Source organism: Lissotriton vulgaris, chromosome 8 (assembly GCF_964263255.1).
Source record: "Lissotriton vulgaris chromosome 8, aLisVul1.2, whole genome shotgun sequence".
Classification (NCBI taxonomy): domain Eukaryota; kingdom Metazoa; phylum Chordata; class Amphibia; order Caudata; family Salamandridae; genus Lissotriton; species Lissotriton vulgaris.
The window spans coordinates 1,302,325,278-1,302,347,013 of NC_141696.1; the positions used below are offsets into that span (position 1 = coordinate 1,302,325,278).

The window sequence follows — 21,736 nt, forward strand, 5'->3', positions numbered from 1 at the left end:
TCAGGATTTGTTACCAATGTAGTTTAGCAAGTTCCGCTGTTTATACTTTCATTTGATTTCATCTCCAAGCTATGCTTCATCATCAATACAATTCATCAGCTTAGAAAGGAAGTTAACACGCTCCTATATAAACACTGACCAAGAGCACTGAATTGGGTCAGTGAATATGTTCCCTTAATACATCAACATTATGTTTTGTCCTTTGAGAAACAGGTGAACATGGAAAAAGAAAACATGGCTTTGTTTAAACAAATACTAATATCTACACAGTTTGAACATACCGTGCTGTCCTTCCTACTCGATGAATGTAAGTGCTGGCATCCTCTGGACAATCAAGCTGAAGAACCCAGTTGACCGCAGGAAAATCTAATCAAACAAAAGCCATATGTCAATAAAATCTATCAATTTTTTATGTTTACACTTTGACTACATAGCTAATGAAGCATAACTATAGGCAGTAGTGCCCATCATATAAATAAAGACAACCTATAAGGGTAGTGACATAGATGAGTTGTAGTTAAATAAAACATTAAATTATGTATTAAAAAAATGAAAATAAGGACATGTATACAGAACAGCCAATTTGTATTGGCAAAATATCATAGCATTGCATAGAAGCATTTGTGTGGGCCTCACACGGGTTCAAAGTATTTATCATCTCCAATTACATATCTTGGGGCTCCTCATCTGGAAGGACTCAGAGAAAGGGCAGATTCAGAGTAGCAACTACCATTGTCTGAATATCCTCGGGGTAGCATTCCAGCATTTTTCGCCCATTGTGCCACACTACACAATGAAAAAACCTGGCTCTGCAGTTCGTGCTGGACTGTTCCTACTGTAACAAGACCAAGACATATTTGCATATGGTTGCGTCTAATTCGAGGTGCCGTAGTGGACAAAAGAAAAATGGCATGGAATGCCACCCACAGCGACTGCCAGTGGTTAGACTTATTGCAAGTATTCCTCCCATCACCTTTTGTGTGTTTGATGCAACCCCTTCAGTGGCCAAGGGTATACCCAGACGTGGGTGTCTTCCTTGCTGTGCCACTGAAACCAAGCTACACCTCACTGTAGAGGACCAATCAGGTGGAAACAGATCGTGGGTTGCTTATGTTCCAGTTCAGAGAGGACCTGGCTTGGCAGTTGTGGTTGGAATGTTCCTATTGGAGAAGGGTCAAGACTGATTTGCATATTGCTGGGTCTAATCTGAGGTGACACGGTGGGAGAAAGAACAGTGGGTTGGAATGCTACCCAGAGCTACTGCCAGTGGTTAGACTTACTATAAGCATTCCCCAATTACAAGCATTCCTCCAATCACTTTTTGTGTCTTTGACCATCCTATGCCATCACAGCCATGACAGCATTGCCAATCACAGCACCCACTAAACACCATTGGAGACAACTAAGCAAAGACATAATCTTGTTATAGTACATGGACAGGCATGGAGTGCTGTTGGTTGTTATTGTCTTCATCCCAAGTTAAATCACCTGTTCCTCGTATCTGAGGCCTAGTCATGTGTTAGGTAGTTTGCATCAGTGCCTGAAACTAAGGGATAGACATACGTAGCATTGATTGCAACATACAGGTCGTAATATGCGACCAGTATTTTTTAGACCAGTGTGGTAATTTGCAAACCAACCTATGCACTAATAGGACAGATTCCAAATTACTGATTTGTAGTTGGTAGCAATTTGACCTACCTCATGAATAATAATGAGGTAGGATGCCAATTGTGACCCTCTAGGAATCACAGGCAAGGTGGCCTGCTGGGGTCAGCTGACTACCCTGTCTCCGACTGCATTGATTTTGAATATAACCCATTTTCCTTTAAAGAAAACAGGATGCAGTTTAAAAAAAAGTGTAAGTTTCATTTTTTTCAGAGAAGACAGAGGTCCATAGGAGCACTGCCTCCTCTTCAATAATGTTTCGGTCAACTTTCACAAAGGGGAAGGAGGTCCACTGGGGGCCCCTTTAGGTTGCAAATGGCTTACGCCTCTGTTCAGGAGGTTGTAAAGATTAATTTGATCAAAGTCGGTCTAAAAAATATTAATACGTACTAATGCAAATCAATATTTGGAACTTGCTCCCTAAAACACGCCCATTCCAAATATCTGTGTGGTCACAAACAACCCGATTCTATGAATTGGACCTTTTGCGACAGAAAAAAAGGCAGCATACACCAAGCCCTAAATGACCGTTATCTCAACTAAGAAATATAAAGTTTTCAGTACTAGCTTGAATTTCTCACTGTTGTTCAGCACTTTAGGGAATGTATTTAAATGATCAACACACACAAGCACAGCAAGGGTGTGACATATACTGATATTTTACACTGCCTTCCATAGCACCTACCTCAGTGTCGTGCCACATACAAACAAACAAACAATTGAACTCACTGGAGAGACCATTTAATACACCTCAACATAGAAGACATATGCAATTCTGGCATCTTCTAAATAGTTTCCTGCATGCACTAAGCAGTAAACTGAGCCACACAGAAACACAACAGAGTGCAATAAATCTTCCACTCACTTAACATTGAAGTATACATTAGAGACAACATTTTGCATACATTTGACATAGGAGAGAAATGCTAAGCAGTGAGTTAGTAGTATGTCACTATGCACTCAGCTCCTAAGTGAAAACCATCACAAACAACAAAAATAATTGGACGGAACATTCCACATACATATTCCCAGCCAATCTAGCAAGCCACCTTACACAACAACACATTTTAGTTTCTTTTATAAAAATCTAATTCCCAATCTCAAACCTTAAAGGTCGCACTGCCATCTTAGAGAGGGACCACACAGCAGCAGTCAAAAGTTACTACATGTCTTCCCAGAAGATAAAAGCCTTGGACTTGTGTGGAAAGGTACCCCTAGACAGCAGACTGGCACACCAAGGACATATTAATGGCAGACTATGCTATGCACTACACAAATGCCATTACCATAACACCACTGTAGGAAAGTGGATTATTATGTGTTGTGGTTGTGAGAACTCAACATGTAATAATGACACAATCCAAACAATATTTATCGGGAGTTACCCTTTCTGACAGGAAAAGGATTGGGTCAACAATCTATTAAAATCAAAATTCCTTCTCCTGGGTTCAATAAAACGTTAATGGCATTGGGCGTCCTCCTAACGATCAAGTAAATGAGAAAATAGGACTGGTAAGCCCCCTTTTTTCTAAAAAACTTATTGTAAACCAACTAGAGGCACAGAGGAGGGGACATCTAGAAAATAAGTTTCAATACATATACCTTATTAAAGTATATGGAATAAAAGTACGGTCACAAAATATAATGCTGCCATCAATACACGACAATGGGTTAGCATATTGCGAAGACCTGTGGGGTTAAGGTAGAACTAAATAAAACTCTAATAAAACCTCATAGAATATATGATAAAGAATAGCAAATCAAGTAAACTACAAAAAAGCGACCTATCTTTATAACAAATATGTATCCTCCCAATAGGATTGAAGTTGGTCCTTTTTCTTCCTAAAGCGAGTGAAGGTTGGAGAAAATCTACACACAAGGTAAAGAGATGTTAGATCACCTATCAAGGATAATATCAATGAATAGATAACGGGGCTACCTAAAATAAGACGGATTTCCCCTTTTTAGAACAAAAGGCCGAAAGAGATCTGGGCGGATGGAATACGTGCTCAGAGATAGCTAAATAACCAGGACCAGGAGAGATCTAATCTGGGTAAGCCAAGTTCAATCAAAATCTGATAACAAGTGGGACAAAAAAGAATTGAAAAATTTGTTCCCTTTGACTTGTCAATCTTAATAAAAGAAAGAGTCTATTGGGCCTAAGTAAATAGTATTAAGGCAACACAGACCAGTAATTAAACACCAAGCCATATATGCCTTTGCCCAAAAATATTTTTATAATATTTTTTTAAAAAAATTTCTTTAAAATTTTTTTAAACTTTTTTTTAAAAAAAGATGAAACTGTATACCAGTAGAGAACCACCAAGTCTGTTATACCCTTGCCCTTAGCACATTTAAGGATGAGGCTGTGCAGGAATGCACTACCACGAAAAAGTAGAACTGGGATTGTAAAGTGTTCAGGGTTACCAAATATTAGGCATGCAAGTTAAAATGTTTTAGTTATCTATGTGCAAGTACTGGAAAAATATGGGCCTAACAATATGTATTATGATATGTTTTTTAGAGATATTATTAAGCTGTGAACGAGTCCTTGAAGAAGGTGCAGGATATAAAAGAGGCACCGAAACGCCGCGTCGACATTTTCGTTCCCATACATTTTCATTGATTAAATTTGTGTAAATGTCTGTATGAATGATTGCTAGGTTAGCAATTTTTAATATAAAACTGTATGCTTTGGAAATTTATGAAATTTATGTATTATTTTAAATGCAAACACATGTTATAATCTAATTTTAAATCTTCTTAAATAAATGAAAAAGCTTTTTTAATGATTGTTTCAAGTTTTTATTATTGTTTCATGTTTCCCATGGTACTGTTAGGCCTTATATATACCTTTCTGTAAATTTGGTAACCATTGTAACATCTAAATCCCCGACACTGATGTGTGCGTCCCCTTTGGGATCCCAATGCCATTAACGTTTTATTGAACCCAGGAGAAGGAATTTTGATTTTAATAGATTGTTGACCCAATCCTTTTCCTGTCAGAAAGGGTAACTCCCGATAAATATTGTTTGGACTTTCAGGCACAGTTATTTAACTGGGGAGTTTTTGTTTTCTCTCTCACCTAAACAGTGAGGCGTAATTAAATACGCGGTTGTTCCAAATTCATAATGGACACCTTTAAAGTCTTTAGTTTTTCAGAGGACCAATTCAATAAATTAGTCAATTGCCCAGATAAAAATGTAAACACAATAACAACAACCAACACAGATGTAGAACAATGGAAGGAACTCTGGAATTATAAAAAAAAGATCATCAGGACGGAACTGCATTCCGACTTCCTGATACAGTACTGCAAGAAGGGAATGATACCGAAAGGATTACAGGTTAAAAATGAGCCCAGTCTATTTACAAAAAATGAAAAGTTCTTAGAAACATGGACTTTCATAGCAAACAGATGCAGTAGAGATTGGCTCTTACTAATTATTGAGACAGCACAAGCCACTCTGATCATAGAGAGAGCCGAATTGGATAATATGGAAAAGAAACTTAAAGATAACACCTCAGTAGAAGACGCGAAACAAAAACTAGAGGAAATCCAAAGGGATCTTGATGGCTATAAAGATTACCTGATCAATAAGAAAAGTAATAAATTTAGGAAAGATCTCAACCAATATAAACAAGAGTCAGTCTATCCCTACTTGCAAAAAGACTACTTTGATAGACCAAGGGAAGATTGGTCAGCTAAAAATAACTGGCAATCCAACAGACGTCAGGGCCAGAGGAAGGGTGTAAAATTTTCGGATACATCATACACTAGCAGTGAATCAGAGAATGAGTCTGGATCAGCCAACCATATGGACAATGATAGGGAAATACCACAGAAACAGAATAGAGAGAGTCTCATTTTTTTAGACAGACGAAAGGGGAATCAAAATTCAAATCCAAACCCAAACCCACGGGGACGTGGGAGAGGGAGAGGATCCTACCAGCCCAATCAGAGCCAACAACGTCCCTACATGAGGACCAGGAGTCAGAAAACATGGGACTAACCTCAGATAACAAAGCACCAATAATAAATTTGTCAAATAGAAACATGAGAAAAGAAGAAATTAGTCTTTTAGAGAAAGGATTAGGTTACGCAATAGCAGGACCCCCAGATAGATTCACACTAGAGAGGGATCTACAAAATTTTGTACGAAAAATCAGACTCCATAAATACTTTGAGGGAAAAGATAAAATGCCAACAGATAACAAATCAGGCCTGCGCCCAAAGTCCCTATGGACACCATTGAGTTCGATGGTGAACAAAAATGTAGAAACCTTCGAAAAAGTAATAACAAGAGGACTAGAGGATATATTAGATCAGAAAATGTGGGTCAAGAACAATCTCACATTTGGGGAAAAAAAAGCTCTTAAAAATCTGGAAGGAGACAACACGATCACCATCAAACCAGGTGACAAAGGTGGCAGCATAGTAGTACTGTCAACATCAGATTATGAGAGAAGAATGAATCTTCTTCTGGATAACCCTAACCATTACGTAAAGTCCAACATGCGAGAATGGCAAGACCTGGGAAAACGCATTAAGAACTTACTCCTCCTAGCTAAGGAGGACGGAGTGGTTAACCAGGAAGAATTTGACTTTCTGAACAACCTAACACCTACTATTCCAGCAATCTATGGGCTGCCAAAAGTGCACAAAGACATCAAAGACCCACCAATGCGACCCATAGTTTCCAGTCTGAATTCCCTCACGGAACCCTTAAGCAAATACGTGGATAGGTTCATCCAACCGTTAGTCACTGAACAACCCGCATACATAAAGGATACCACTGACATGATCAGCAAAGTGGAAGGCACTGAGTTCAACTCTGACACACAATGGTTGGTAACGCTTGACATCGAAGCGCTTTACACAAACATTCCACAAAATGACACAATAAATGTAATTAAAAAAATGCTAGCTAGGGAAGGTGAAGACTTGTCAGAGCATTCAACATTCATAATAGAATGTTTGGAACTAATCCTCAAAAATAACATCTTTTTATTTAAAGACACCATGTACAGGCAAACGAAAGGGACTAGCATGGGAGCCACCTGTGCCCCAAGTCTAGCATGCCTGTACGTAGCAGATTTTGAACAGAAACATATTTTCAATACACTAGCCCCCTTTTATGAAAATATTTCGAAATGGTCTCGATTTATAGATGATATATTTTTCATCTGGCAAGGCAATGAAGAAGATCTAAATGAATTCATCACTTGGCTTAATCTAGGAGATGAGAACCTGAGATTCACATCCTCATACAGTAATGAAGAATGTGACTTCCTGGACATTAAAATAAAAAATGTGGAGGGCTGCTTGGCGGTAGAGTTATTTACTAAACCGTCAGATCGTAACACCATGCTCCACTTTAAGAGCCACCATCCAGCGGCCCAAAAGAACAACATACCATTTGGCCAATTTCTAAGAGTACGGCGCAACTGCACTACAAAAAAAGAATATGACAAACATGCAGATGTTCTGACAAAAAAAATTTTAGAGAGAGGCTATCCGAAGAATATGATTAAAAAGGCATATAAACGGGCCAAATATTATAACAGGGAGAGCCTTTTCGAACCGAAAACAAGACAAGAAAGGGAAACAAAACCGATTGTATTCGTGACCAATTTCTCATGTATATCAAACAAATTAAAAAACTGTATTAATAGCAATTGGAAATTGATCAACGAACCAGGGGAAATACCTATGCCCAAACCAATTTTTGCCTTCAGAAGGAACAGGACAGTCAGAAACTGTCTAGTACATACCAATCCAAACAAAAACCACAGAAATCTCATCAGAACCATTGATGGCACAACACCTACGGGCAACGTTGCCTGCGGCAACTGCAAAAACTGCCCTTCAATTATATCAGGCCCCAAGATGATCTATGGCAACATAACACACCTACACAAAACGCTTTTTAATTGTAGGACTCAAAATGTCATCTACATGATAAAATGTCCATGCGAGAAGGCATACATAGGGGAAACACAACGAGAAATTAGAGTTAGGATAAATGAACATAAGTCAGCTATCCGAACGAAAAAAACAACAGCACCCCTAGTAACGCACTGGTTAGAAAATAACCATAAAGTGGAAGACCTGAAATGGTGCGTCCTTGAAGTTATAAGTACAAACAGAAGAGGAGGAGATGTAACAAGGAAGCGTAAACTGAGAGAGCAGTACTATATGTCCAAGTTTAATAGTTACAAAACAGGACTGAACAACAGAGAGGAATGGGAGAGAATCCTTTAGGACAAACGGTAGGGAGATAAAATGTTTGAGATCTGAATAAGAACAGTAAACGGTAATCACTCCTAATCATTTACGAATATGCAAAGGCCCAAATAATGCTTTAATCCAAATTCTTTAATCTGAATTAGACTATCCATCATCATCTCATTAGAAGGCAGCAGCAAGTACATTAACAACATATACCAACTTGAACAATATAACATCGGCATGTGACCGTGTAACAAATATAGAATAGGGCAACCTGCATATTAATAATAGTGTTTTGTGACAGAATCAGGACATCAGATATAATAACAGATTAAACCCCCTGTATAATATGAGAGAGATGTAACACACGAAAACAAATATGAGGTTGAGGCATAATATTAACGAAATACGATCTATACAATCAATGCTCGTGATGACCGTCACCCCATTCCAAGATGGCGCCCGTTAAGACCCAAAGGGACCTAAACGATCGAGAATCCAAATTTAATTCTAAACATTCCACCTGAGCTCGAAATCTTTTTAAAAATAAGAGGATCCATATTACATCAAAAGCCTTTGCTATTCGATCTGATTGATGTCCAAGCTGGGAGAAACAATCTTTCGTTTTCCCCGTTTCAAAATGGCGGCCGAAAACACACAAGTCGAAAAATAATTGATACCCTCCGTGTAAGAATGAGGGAGATGTAACACCAGTAAAATAGCAATTAGGTAGAGGCAGAACACTAATGAAATAGTATTTTGAAAAACGATTATTAGTGATGACCGTCATTCCATTCCAGGACGGCGCCCGTTAAGACTCGATAAGACCAAAAAGATCGAGAATCTAAATCTAATTTTTTACACTCCACCTGATCTCCAAAGAATTTAAAAATAAATGGTTCGTAAGACATCAAGAACATATGTTATTCGAATAGATTGATGTCAAAGCTGGAAGAGACATTCTTTCGTTCTTTTCCCGTTTCAAAATGGCGGCAGATAACACACAATCCGAACCGAGGTAGCAATCATGTGGATATAAACACGAGGTCGATTCCATAATAATGGGAAATAGTAAAAGAACGCTGAGGATAAATTGTATTCATAAGAAAAGGGGTTAGTTGGACCACCGAGGTCATTAACATAAATAGCGCACGACGGTAAAAAATAATACATAAACCAGCACAGCTGTGCAAAGAATATCGAGCACAATAATAATTACGAAACGGAATAAAGAACGAGTGTGGTTATGGTTTAGAAAATAAAGTAAGGGTGTATTCAGAACATAGGACCCTAAGATTTTAACCCACTACAAAATGGCGGTGTGGTTAACTTCAGTAATGGGCATACATACAGGAAGGAACAAAAACACGAACACAGGTGCTAGCAGTTAACCAATTAATAACAGTATTTAAACCCAGCAGTGGAAGGTAAAGAATCACTTCCAAACTACCGAGCAGGGAGGAGGACGCCGTGCAGTTCAGCTACCAGCTACAAGTAAGTAAAACATAGGGAACCTTAAACCACAACTTATACCATGATAAACTATAGACATAGACTATTCTGCTAAGATTTCTAATACAAAAAATACAAAATTCTACTCTCTCTTTAGAGCGAACAGCCAATGATATAACAAACCCCAAAGGGAACCTTTGACTGTATGAAGATAAAAGCAAAATAAATCTTCTTTTACCACAAAGGTAAGACTCTGCTCAAATCTAGACTACTTAGAAGAAAAACCACTGCCTATCACTAATAGACATCATTATTCTATAGATAAAGTGATGAAAAGAACAGCGTAAGGTAGCTCCCAGAGGCGTCCTCCTAACGATCAAGTAAATGAGAAAATAGGACTGGTAAGCCCCCTTTTTTCTAAAAAACTTATTGTAAACCAACTAGAGGCACAGAGGAGGGGACATCTAGAAAATAAGTTTCAATACATATACCTTATTAAAGTATATGGAATAAAAGTACGGTCACAAAATATAATGCTGCCATCAATACATGACAATGGGTTAGCATATTGCGAAGACCTGTGGGGTTAAGGTAGAACTAAATAAAACTCTAATAAAACCTCATAGAATATATGATAAAGAATAGCAAATCAAGTAAACTACAAAAAAGCGACCTATCTTTATAACAAATATGTATCCTCCCAATAGGATTGAAGTTGGTCCTTTTTCTTCCTAAAGCGAGTGAAGGTTGGAGAAAATCTACACACAAGGTAAAGAGATGTTAGATCACCTATCAAGGATAATATCAATGAATAGATAACGGGGCTACCTAAAATAAGACGGATTTCCCCTTTTTAGAACAAAAGGCCGAAAGAGATCTGGGCGGATGGAATACGTGCTCAGAGATAGCTAAATAACCAGGACCAGGAGAGATCTAATCTGGGTAAGCCAAGTTCAATCAAAATCTGATAACAAGTGGGACAAAAAAGAATTGAAAAATTTGTTCCCTTTGACTTGTCAATCTTAATAAAAGAAAGAGTCTATTGGGCCTAAGTAAATAGTATTAAGGCAACACAGACCAGTAATTAAACACCAAGCCATATATGCCTTTGCCCAAAAATATTTTTATAATATTTTTTTTTAAAAATTTCTTTAAAATTTTTTTAAACTTTTTTTTAAAAAAAGATGAAACTGTATACCAGTAGAGAACCACCAAGTCTGTTATACCCTTGCCCTTAGCACATTTAAGGATGAGGCTGTGCAGGAATGCACTACCACGAAAAAGTAGAACTGGGATTGTAAAGTGTTCAGGGTTACCAAATATTAGGCATGCAAGTTAAAATGTTTTAGTTATCTATGTGCAAGTACTGGAAAAATATGGGCCTAACAATATGTATTATGATATGTTTTTTAGAGATATTATTAAGCTGTGAACGAGTCCTTGAAGAAGGTGCAGGATATAAAAGAGGCACCGAAACGCCGCGTCGACATTTTCGTTCCCATACATTTTCATTGATTAAATTTGTGAAAATGTCTGTATGAATGATTGCTAGGTTAGCAATTTTTAATATAAAACTGTATGCTTTGGAAATTTATGAAATTTATGTATTATTTTAAATGCAAACACATGTTATAATCTAATTTTAAATCTTCTTAAATAAATGAAAAAGCTTTTTTAATGATTGTTTCAAGTTTTTATTATTGTTTCATGTTTCCCATGGTACTGTTAGGCCTTATATATACCTTTCTGTAAATTTGGTAACCATTGTAACATCTAAATCCCCGACACTGATGTGTGCGTCCCCTTTGGGATCCCAACGCCATTAACGTTTTATTGAACCCAGGAGAAGGAATTTTGATTTTAATATAATGACACAATCTCCATCCGGTCCAATTAGATTCTTTAATAACACCTTTAGTCCTGGGTTTCAGTGGCACAGAGCAACCAGGTTTAATCACAGGAAGAATTTAGAATACCAAAACAGGCAGTTAGTAAGGAACACAAATCAATAAAAATCCAACACCAATTTATAAAAAGAGTGTATATAGACACCCAAATAACAAAAATCTATTGGGGGAAACCAGTGAAAGATTTTTCAAGGTTAGCATAAATCAATGTATTTCAATTTTTAGAACACAATGAATCATTGTAAGCAGTTTAATAGTTTTGAGCAAACGGCTAGATCGGCTACTACTAAAACTCTCTTGGGCAGGTCACAACAGGTTGGGAGCCCGTTACAAGGACCACTAAAGTCCAGGAAGACAGTAGCCTGTCGGATTCAGCAGTTTCAAGGTCGTCACTGATTTTGTCTTGTATCGTGGTCCAGCAAAGAAGTGGTCCTGATGCTGGGAATGCAAGATGATACGGACACTGTCTGAAGAGGCACATTGAGTCCTCCTTAGGCCACGCTTGGATCCATGAACATCCAGGGATAATCTGGGGCTCAGAACTCATTCTCCCACGATGTACCACTGGTGTCCAGTGCAGGTCCAGTCACAACTGGTACACTGGTCTCTCAGTTACAGTGGTCTCAGTGGTTACTTGCAGGTATGTAAATCATTTTTGTAGGGGAACCAGGGTCCGCTCTGACTATAGGCAAAAGGGCACTTCGTGTACGTCAGGACTCTGTATCCCACGGTTCACTTTGACATCCAGTGGTGGGCAGGCGTTCCTCTGCAGCTCGGCTCTCGAGGGTGCAGGCTTCTTTAGCTTTTGTATTCCTGGTGTTTAACAGGAGGCTAGCCACCTACTCCTTGGGGCCACTTCTGTTCGGGCACAAGTGGAGCTCCTTTCCATGAGTGGGCACAGCAAGCACAGTCCTCTTTGTGGGCCCCTCTGGCGCAGCAGATGGTGTCCAGACTTTGGTGCAGCCTCTCTTTGCTGGGCCCAGGAAGCAGCACGTAAGTTCTTTTCAGTCCAGCAGTGATATGAATACTGTGCAAGGGGTGCTACTTTGATTCCATCTTCAGGTTTTTTGGAGGGGAGGACTCGCTAACTAATGGGGCAACAGTTCCCACGGGACAATTCTTCCCACATTATTGTGTGGGAGTTTGGCCAAAAACAATTCCAGAGCACCCTTCACTGCCTGAATTGAAGAGGGCTCAGGTTTTTCTTCCCCTTTGTTGAGTTCTGGGCACACCCCTAAGTTGTACCAATAATAATGAGCCACTCCTGTTGGAACACCAGTCCTGCAACCAGCTTTCTCCAATTTGTAGGAGGTGCCAGCCTGTCTATTGACACAAAGGAGCCGGTACACTAGAGTGTGATCAGCATTTTCTAGGCAAGCTAGAGTGTGATCAGCATCTACTTCATTTAAGTTGCAGCCAGCCTTTTTGAAGCTGTAACCACCGCCCGGTTGTCATCCTGTTGAAGGAGGCCACATCTCCTCCCACCAACAGTTCTCTTTGTTTCCTGCTCCTGGGAGAGCTTCACACTTCCGAGAAGGGAAGAAGCCTGTTGTCTGGTGGGAACAATAGTTGCGGATAGTAAGAAAGGGCTACGAGAGGTTTGGTTAACAAAGTGGTAAATTTTTAACATCACCTTTGCCTTAAAAGTTACTCTAAATCCAAATCCAGCATGAAGTCTGGTTCAATGAAACAATTCATTTTATACCTTAAAGTACCATATTCGATGGTCCCATATGGAAGTTATCACATAGCACGTGGGCTAGCGGTACTCCGTGTTAGTTAATGGGGCTACCAGCCATACTACAATAAAAACGACAATTGTAAGTTTTTACTGTTTTACTGACAGGACATGTAAGGTATAAATTCGACATGTCCTTTTTTTTTATATCAGCACACTTCCTCAAGGGCTTATAAGGACTCCCTTAGGTGTAAATATAGATATTAAAAATAAATCATTATTTTTCCATGTTAAGATGGCAGTTTGGAAGCTATCCGACTAGGCTATGATGGGAGACCTAGAGCCTTGTTTTCACTTTGCCATAACAGTGGCACAAAAAGTGCCACAGTCCACTAGTGGCCATTAACTTGCTAGCCCTGGTTACCCAGAGAACCATACACTAGGGTCTTAAAAGTAAGTAAACTATGCCAAACAGGGATTGGCCACTTGCAAATACACCAGGACATGGACAGCAAGGCCCAGTGCACTACATGGTTGAAAAACCAATAGAATCATTCCAAAATTCGGGGGGGGGGCGGAGGGGGGGGGGTGATCATACAAAAAGAGGCTCTTTCCTACAACAACGCTATAAAATGGATACAACGCCCTGGTGTTTCATACATGTACAAAAAGAAGGTTAGCGAAAGAGGGTGTAAGCAGAGAACAAGGCGACAGGATTACAGGGGAAGGAGACAGTTACAGGATTGGAAGATCCTAAATAAGGGTAGCATCGCGGATAACTTTTGTGATGGTTGATGTGTGAAAGAATACATTCCGAGGCAGTCTGAGAACTCTAGCAACACAGGTCCTCTGTGGGTTTAAATTTCAAGACATATTATTAAGTTCTAAGCGTAATCTTGCTTAACTGCAGAGAGTGGTGCACAAATGGACATTCATTGAAATACGCTTCTGAGTAATGTTCGATCCATAACCACATTAAAAGAGATTAACAGGTTTGAAATTCATTTAAAAAAAGGTATATAGCTATTATAATCATTATCACAAAAACACACACAAGCTAAAATGCACGATTCTAGTAACAACATTACAATTGATAACAGTGTGAATATCACTTGACAATAACACAATTCCTATCAATAGCGCTGCTAAGTCCATCATATATGGCATTTTTAACAGCATCACAAGTTGCTAAGCATTAAAAAGCCTTAGAAACAATATTAAAAAGTAACTTTCGCTTTCTTTTATCTGTCTGTATTGACATTCGAGCCCTCAGGGAAATATTTCATGTTCCATTTCTCTGCTCCACTTCCGAAAAACTATTCTTCAATGTGCATTATCAAAAGTGATTTCATATTGTTTTCCATTTATTTCTGAATTACCTTCACAACGATTTAGATCTCTCACTTTCCTTTACATAATGTCATGCGTGACTGACTTAGTTTTGTTTTCTACATGAACATTTGACTTTCAAAATATTCTGATGTCATCAAAAGAGAGGATCTAAATCCCACAGTGTTGTCTACAGATAGATGATTTTGGTGACATGGGATTTCAGTAGACAGGACAAACAATTTTAAATACAATTATTTAAAAGTGGTTCATGAATTGTAATCTATATTTCTTGAATCGCAAATTGTCAGTAAAAGATCTGTAGGTGGGGCCCATTTTGCAAAAAGCTGCCATGGACACTCAGACCCTTGGAACCTGGAGCCTGGAAGGAAGTAATCAAGAGTAACCTACTGTAAACAGACTTACCTCAGACAGGCTGATCAGCAGTGTCAGAAACAGGTGACAAATAAACACAAATATCATATGTGGTTAAGATTTCCTCAGCTTAGTGTGTCGAAGTGGTCAGGCTTTTAAAACACGTTTTGTCCCTCCACCCACATTCCTTCCCTTTATAACCATGATTTGGTTTTACAGGTAGGGTTATAACAGCACTATGCATCACACCCAGACAGTGCATTTAACAAACTACTCAGTATTGTGAGGAAAGCAATGCAAAAAGTGCAGTGGGGGTGGGGGGGGGGGGGGGGGGCAATAAAACCTGAAGCAAACACCGGACAAAATACATAAATCACCATCAAGCATAAAAGGACCTAAGTTCGGTGCTCAGCAGTTATCTTAACATCCCTTTCCTCAGGGTAAGGAAACTACAGGCAACATCAAGACAGGAGAAGCTGTGCATGTTCTTCCCTGCTCAACTCAGTAGGGGAAAGAAATGAATCGTCCAAGGTTTTTTTCCACAACCTGCAGGTGTACCCTTTCCAACAGGGGAGGACAGTTGAAATCCAGAAAAACATGAATGTTACAACTGTGAAGAAATAAGTTCTATGTTTACAAGTCCTCCTTGCCATGAGTCACCCAATTCTGCGATCAGCACATTCTCTTTCGACTGCCAGCCTGATCTTATATAGTAAGTCTAGTAGCATGTACGACCATCAAGAGAGCAGCAACAATCACCCTAATACCTCAGACATCAACAAAATGAGAGTGATTTGTCTTGCATCCCCATCTGTGAAAGAGGGTAGACAAAGCATCACAATAAAGAATACCCTGTAGCATTATCAACGAGTCCTAAACTGGATTAACACTGCACAATAGATGTAACACAACGATCCGTGAAGTGCCCGTACCTCTTAGAATAAGCTTCTCATGAAACAGTCTCTTCTGGTAACCTTAATGTGCACATATCTGCCTCAGTCTCTTCAATAGGTGCCTTCCAGGGAGATGACCTTACTTTCAATCTGCTAGGATATTTTTTCTAAGTTGCTCACGAGCAGCATCAATTTACCTTAGGTTATAGAAGCATCAGAGATGTCTGGATTAATTTGCTTCCACTAGTCATTTTAGTTACAGGTCTTCGGTATAAAGTAAGTCACTAAGCATTAGTAAGTATCCCTTTGGTACCTTTTAGCAGCATTTTCTAGATGGAGGAGCAGGGTCATTCTACAGAAAGAAATGTGTTGGGATGGGCACCTATATCCCTTGTATTAGTTTCGAAAGGCCATGCATCCCCTTGGTAAGAGAATCCACCATGTTACGGTCCACAGTCACGTGGGGCAGGCAGGAACCCAGTCACTGAATGGCAACACCCTTCCACTCTGTTCCAAAACAGGCACCTCTCTGGTTTCTCCTGCTGTTACTGCCACTTCAGATGTGAGTAAACCCTATGCCATTCTGGCAGTTGGTGATGTTTGGGGTTAGGTTTCACCCTCAATTCTGAATAAAACAGTGAAGTTTTGTGTAAGTGCACAGCTGGGCATGAAGCTACTACACATCCTCATTGCAGCGCTGTTGCCATCTTGAAAGCTCTCTGAGTTGGGACAGCTTTTCTGCAGCCAGTGTCAGCCTTCTAGTTTCAGTGGCAGTGCTTTAGGAGGACTGCTGTTTCTCCCACTCCAAAAAATGCCACATTCTTTGATCTCTCTGAGCCCCAGGAGCTTTACGCAACCTCAAGAAAGAAGATGAGCCGAAGTCCAAAGGGTTGGTGGCCTTCCAAGGACTCTGCATGCTCTAACCTCATGACTACTTAAAGAGTCTACAGAGGAGATATATGAGGTTATCTGGAGGCACATTTAAAGTAGAGCAACTGTGCAGATATATAGATTATTTCACCACCTTGTTATCTAGTAGGTGCTTAAGAAAGAGAAACCTTTTCTTTAACTTTTAATGTGACCCATTACCCAAGTCACACCTGTGATCACAGACTGCCAAGATGATTTACATGTTGACAACTGCAAAAGAACATGCTTTGAATTCTGGATGAAAACGTTCCAATCTAGATGAAGTGTACCACTGAACAAATGCAACGCACAAAGCAACTTTCATGGTGGATGAATCTGGCTTGAGGGATGATAACTAGGGCTCCTGTTTTTATTTTACATTTCTGTCTGTATTTATCCATATTTATTTTTTGGACATTTTATCTGTATTTATTTTGTGTTCTGCATCAAAATGAAGTATCAAAACTGTATATTTCCATATTTATTTAACTGATCGACGTGCACTCATACTTTGATGTCTGTCATGTTTTAGCTGTTTAAGGTCCCACATATTACATAAAAATACATCCACTGGTAAATATTAGCTTTATACCACAAATGTATGTTGACATATGCCGTAAACACATTTCACCCAGTTTTTTAATTTCCCAAGCGTTCCAGTTGTTCAGCTGTTGGGCTATAATTCATGAAAGACAGCATGAAGGTTCACCTAAAGAAGCACTATTTTCTGTATTTATCCACAATAAAAAACAAAGGCGACAAAAAACACATTGTTTTCTGTCTGTATTTATCTGTTAAAACCCATAAAACGGAAAACAGGGAGCCTTAATGATAACCGATTTGCTAAGTATTGTTGCATATTTGTGTACTTAAGGGATGAGCTTTCAAATGGTAACTTGTTTAAAAACACACTGCCACGCAATTGAGTAAGTGGTTTTGTGGAGCTTCAAATCAACGCATAGGTATTGGAAGTAGGATGCCAGATTTCTGACAATTTGCTACTTTCTCTGTTATAATGGAGGCTGAGGTTTACTTTTCTTTCTATGATTAAAAATTAAAAGGATTTGGTAAGGTGAACTATGTGGCAATCCTACTGGGCTGCATGGCTTCTGAAATGAAAGGATGTAGGATGTTCAATGTTTATTTGTTAATGCACAAAATGTAAATGCCCATATATGAACTGTACACACATTTGAGAATATATCGCCAGTTACGAAAAGAAAAATGGAGCACATTTGTATGTAATTCTGAAGTGTGATGGAAACATAGATTTGAATACAATAAATACACTTTGGTGGTGATGCAAAATGATAAATATTCGCTGAAACATTATCTATCTTTTGTACCCTATAGAGAATACAGTATGTGTCTGTGTAACTTTAGTGGGCATTTCAATGGAAAATGTGCGGTCTGTAAATTACAGCACAATACCACACCATGTTTTAATAATATAGATTTTTTTTGTACAAGAATTAATTTTTTGATAAAATTAATAATTAACAGCAAATACAGTGACATGCAAGTCCAGCTTTTACCCATATGAAGATACAAACGTTGATTACGATGCAAACACCAAAACAAACAATACTTATATATAATATTGAAGAGCGAGGTGCGAGAGAAAGCTATAGAAGGAAGAAAGTAAAGAGAGGAAGAGAAGAAGGAGAGAGAAAGAAGGGAAGAAAGACGGAAATTACAAAGCAGGGAAGAAAGTGAGGGGAGAGGGAGTGCATGTGAGTACAATGAAGGTAATAAGACAAAAGCAAGAGTCTAAGTGAACTATGAAGGAAGGGGGGGCATCTATAAAAAGGGGGAGAATATACGAAGAAAAGTATCTGCTTTGTCCATTAAATTGCAAATGATCTTTTCATATGATGCAGTCTTGTACATCTCCGCAAGCCATTCCTCATGTGATGGCAATTGCGGAGAGCGCCACTGTAGCAAAATACCGATTTTGGCAGCTGTAAGGGCAGTGACGATCAATCAAAGAGCATGGCGGGTCAATTTGGGAATAACTCATAGGTCATAGAGGGGAACTGGGGGTCTGCAAGTGGTGAGGGCAAATCCATAGATTCCAGTAGCATCGACTCAATTGATGTCCAGCAAAATATGGACCATATCACAGAATGCATGATCACATTGCCAACAGGCAGAATAAGGGAGCAACCCTGCAGCCTGGAGCCACGCTGGGGTCCAGTACCAGCCCTGAAGGATTTATTTTTAAATCGAGTTTCGTCCATGCCTCACAGACTCCTCGTTCTAGGGCCTCCACAAGTTCTGTAGAGTCTTCCTCGTCCTATTCCACCTATAGATGAGCTGCTAGGTTGTCTTGAGGCTATCCAATTGTGGTTGAGAATAAAGATGACAAATCAGGAAGTTATATAATCCAGACATCACTGCTTTAAACTGGCCCCAAGTGTTGAGGTAAGAGAGCAACAGGGAATGGTCCAGGGTTGTGGACCCAATTTGCTCAGCAGACAATGACGTAATTGTATATATCGCCATTGTTAGGAAAGCAACTAGCCAAATTCGTCCAGTAGCATCTCAAAGGGCTTGAGTTCACCAGCAGAGATCAAGTGCGTAAGAGTCAGAATCCCAGCTCTGCGCCGAGGGCCCCAGACAAAGTTGATTCCTCTTATGCGAATTACAGCATTATTCCAAATAGGAGCTTTGTCATGAAGATACACATCCACTGAAAAAAGCTTGTGGGCCGGCAGCGTACAAGGCTTTCAGCATGGGATTGGGGAAGTGGGCGGCAGAGGGTCAGGAAGATAGAGGGCCTGTAATCCCAATGATGCCTCCTGGAGTCTATGTTCAATCATAACCCACAACATAGGGTCTTGGACCCAGTGATGCATGTATGCCAAATGTAGGGCTAAATAATAATGTTCCACAGAGGGCAGGTCTAAACTTCCTCTTCTGATCTGTGGGCAATTAACTTCCCGAGTTGCCAGATGAGGTCTCGCAGAGCCCCAGATAATATATTTAAGACAGTGTGCAACAAAATGCACCACCTGCTACATACCTCTCTACTGCTGAATTGGTGCGATTCATTTGCTCTTTCGGTGATGCTTGGATTTTTCACAATCGCTATGACTTCAGTGCAGGGACATTGATGGCAGCACCTCCACTCTGAAAATTGTTGCAGCACCACTTACTATCAGGTATGACCTGGCTAAAGGCAACTGGAGCAAATATTTCGTAGTCTGCAATGGGTGACTTCACTGATTTAGACATTTTACAATACAATGGGCGTACATCTTACAGACTGTCCCTAGGTAACATTAAATGCTGTACGTTCCAACGTGATTGAGCAGAAATCTTTAAAAATGCGTGGAAGCCGCCGGCAGGAAAAGTGGTCATACAGTTAACGAGGGCCAAGACCAGACAGATGGGGTGGAAGGGGAAAGAAGGGGAAACTCACCCAGCAAACTCCCCTATGGCAGGGTACACACCTTCGATCAGTGGCCGCCTTGGGCGGGTTCCGGGCGTGGGACCTGGTGGGGATCTTGACCCTTGGGGACGTGCTACGGGGCACCACATTAAAATCATTCCTACAACTGCAGGCCGACGTTAACCTACATAAGTCACAATTCTACAAATTTCTCCAGCTTCGCCATGCACTCACCCCACCAGATCCGCAATCTGGAGACTCTCCCCGAGTTCCAACCCTTGGAGGGCCGCCTACTAATGGGTGATCTTGGTCTCCACAAGATTAGACAAATATACCAGACATTGACGACACACACACACATCCACCTCCCTTGATAAGTACTGACTTGCCTGGCAGGCTGACATTCCAGAATTGACCGATGACGACTGGGCCGAGTCAATCACCAGCCCGAGGGGTCCGGCAGTATCCACACGCTATCGGCTCATCCTGTTCAAATATCTACATAGGGTGTACTATACTAGGGTGCAGCTATGGCGGATGGGTGTCATCCAGTCCCCAACCTGTTTGAGGTGTGGCCGGGAGGAAGGGTCATTTATACACACAGTTTGGAGCTGCAAGGCTTTGCAACCCTTTTGGTGTAGGGTTCCGTCATGTCTTAATGAAGTGCTGGCATGGGTGCTTCCCCTTGACCCACGGCTTTTCTTGTTACATTCCACCGATGATATTGGGGGGAACCAGGATAAACAGCATCTGTTGTTCTTACTGAGCTAGATAAATGCATGGGGGCCGAGATCGCTGTCTTCGAGGCCCAATGTTGCCCTACAAAACATCGTAAGATCTGGACCCGGTGGGCGACATATTGAGGAATCGACCTGCCTCCTTTACCCGAGGTGGATCCATGAGTGGCACCCCTTATACCCTGATATGCATCACCCTTTGTTATATCGTTATGGACCCTTGCTGCCCTGCTATGATGTATACATTGAATCCGGTGTGTCATGTGTCCTGCTGTGGAGATCGAAAACTGTCCTCATAATGTTCATATTGTTTCACCTGCATGTTTGGCAGGTACTGTTTATCAACATAAATGTGGTTATCGGTGCAAGTAATATCCTTTCATCCATACAGGTCGCTGCGGGGCTTGTGCCCCTCATAATGCAAAATAACCCAATAACATTTGTTATAAAAAAAATGCGTGGAAGAAAATGCTAAATACATTGCAAGCCAGGTACCAGGCCTCAGACCAGAGAACTACACATATAAGATCTTGGTGTTGCAAAACCACATCTATTTGAATTGGAATATTTTCAACAGGTGGATAGATGTAGTTTTCCGAATCAACCTGTCTGGCAGGCCTGACACCAGTTGCCTCAGGTCGTCTGCCAAAACTTGGGAGGCTTCGATCTTAACCTCCTCTATCCTAGCCCAAAGAGACTGAAAGGCACACACACTTCATTTTGTAAAGATTTAATCTGAGGGTTAAAAATACTTTGATCTAATCCTCATTCGTAAGGGAGATGCCACATACTCAATGCATTTGTTTCATTCCTCAATAATAACTTTTAAGGACTAGTACATGTACATTCTTTCGCCAGCCATGGCAAATAACTGTTCATCCACTAGACTGCCTCAAATATAAACTGAAGCCTCCCAATTATATCAGATTGCCCCCTGAGTAAAAAGTAGTTTGTAGTGTTTGTTGAATAAAATGAAACCTCACATAAGTGTTTTACATCGTTTAACAAATTACCTTGAACACTATCAGACTTTTGTTTCTGTGGTTAAGTATTTTTAATTGTTTCTTTGCTCTATTTTTCACAACTGTTTTATTGAATGATTAGGCAGAGCGTAAATACAGTTCGCCACAATCAGGAGGGCACTGTCGGATGGCAGACACAA

General features: G+C 40.0%; 1 protein-coding gene across 1 annotated transcript in view; it reads right to left on the minus strand.

Moving 5' to 3' along the window:
- DDX10 (DEAD-box helicase 10) overlaps positions 1-21,736 on the minus strand; it is an 832,256-nt gene that overhangs the window by 736,495 nt on the left and 74,025 nt on the right. The window contains exon 9 of the mRNA XM_086935230.1: positions 282-366. Within this exon, the coding sequence (XP_086791356.1) occupies positions 282-366 (85 nt within the window). The remainder of the gene's footprint in view (positions 1-281; positions 367-21,736) is intronic.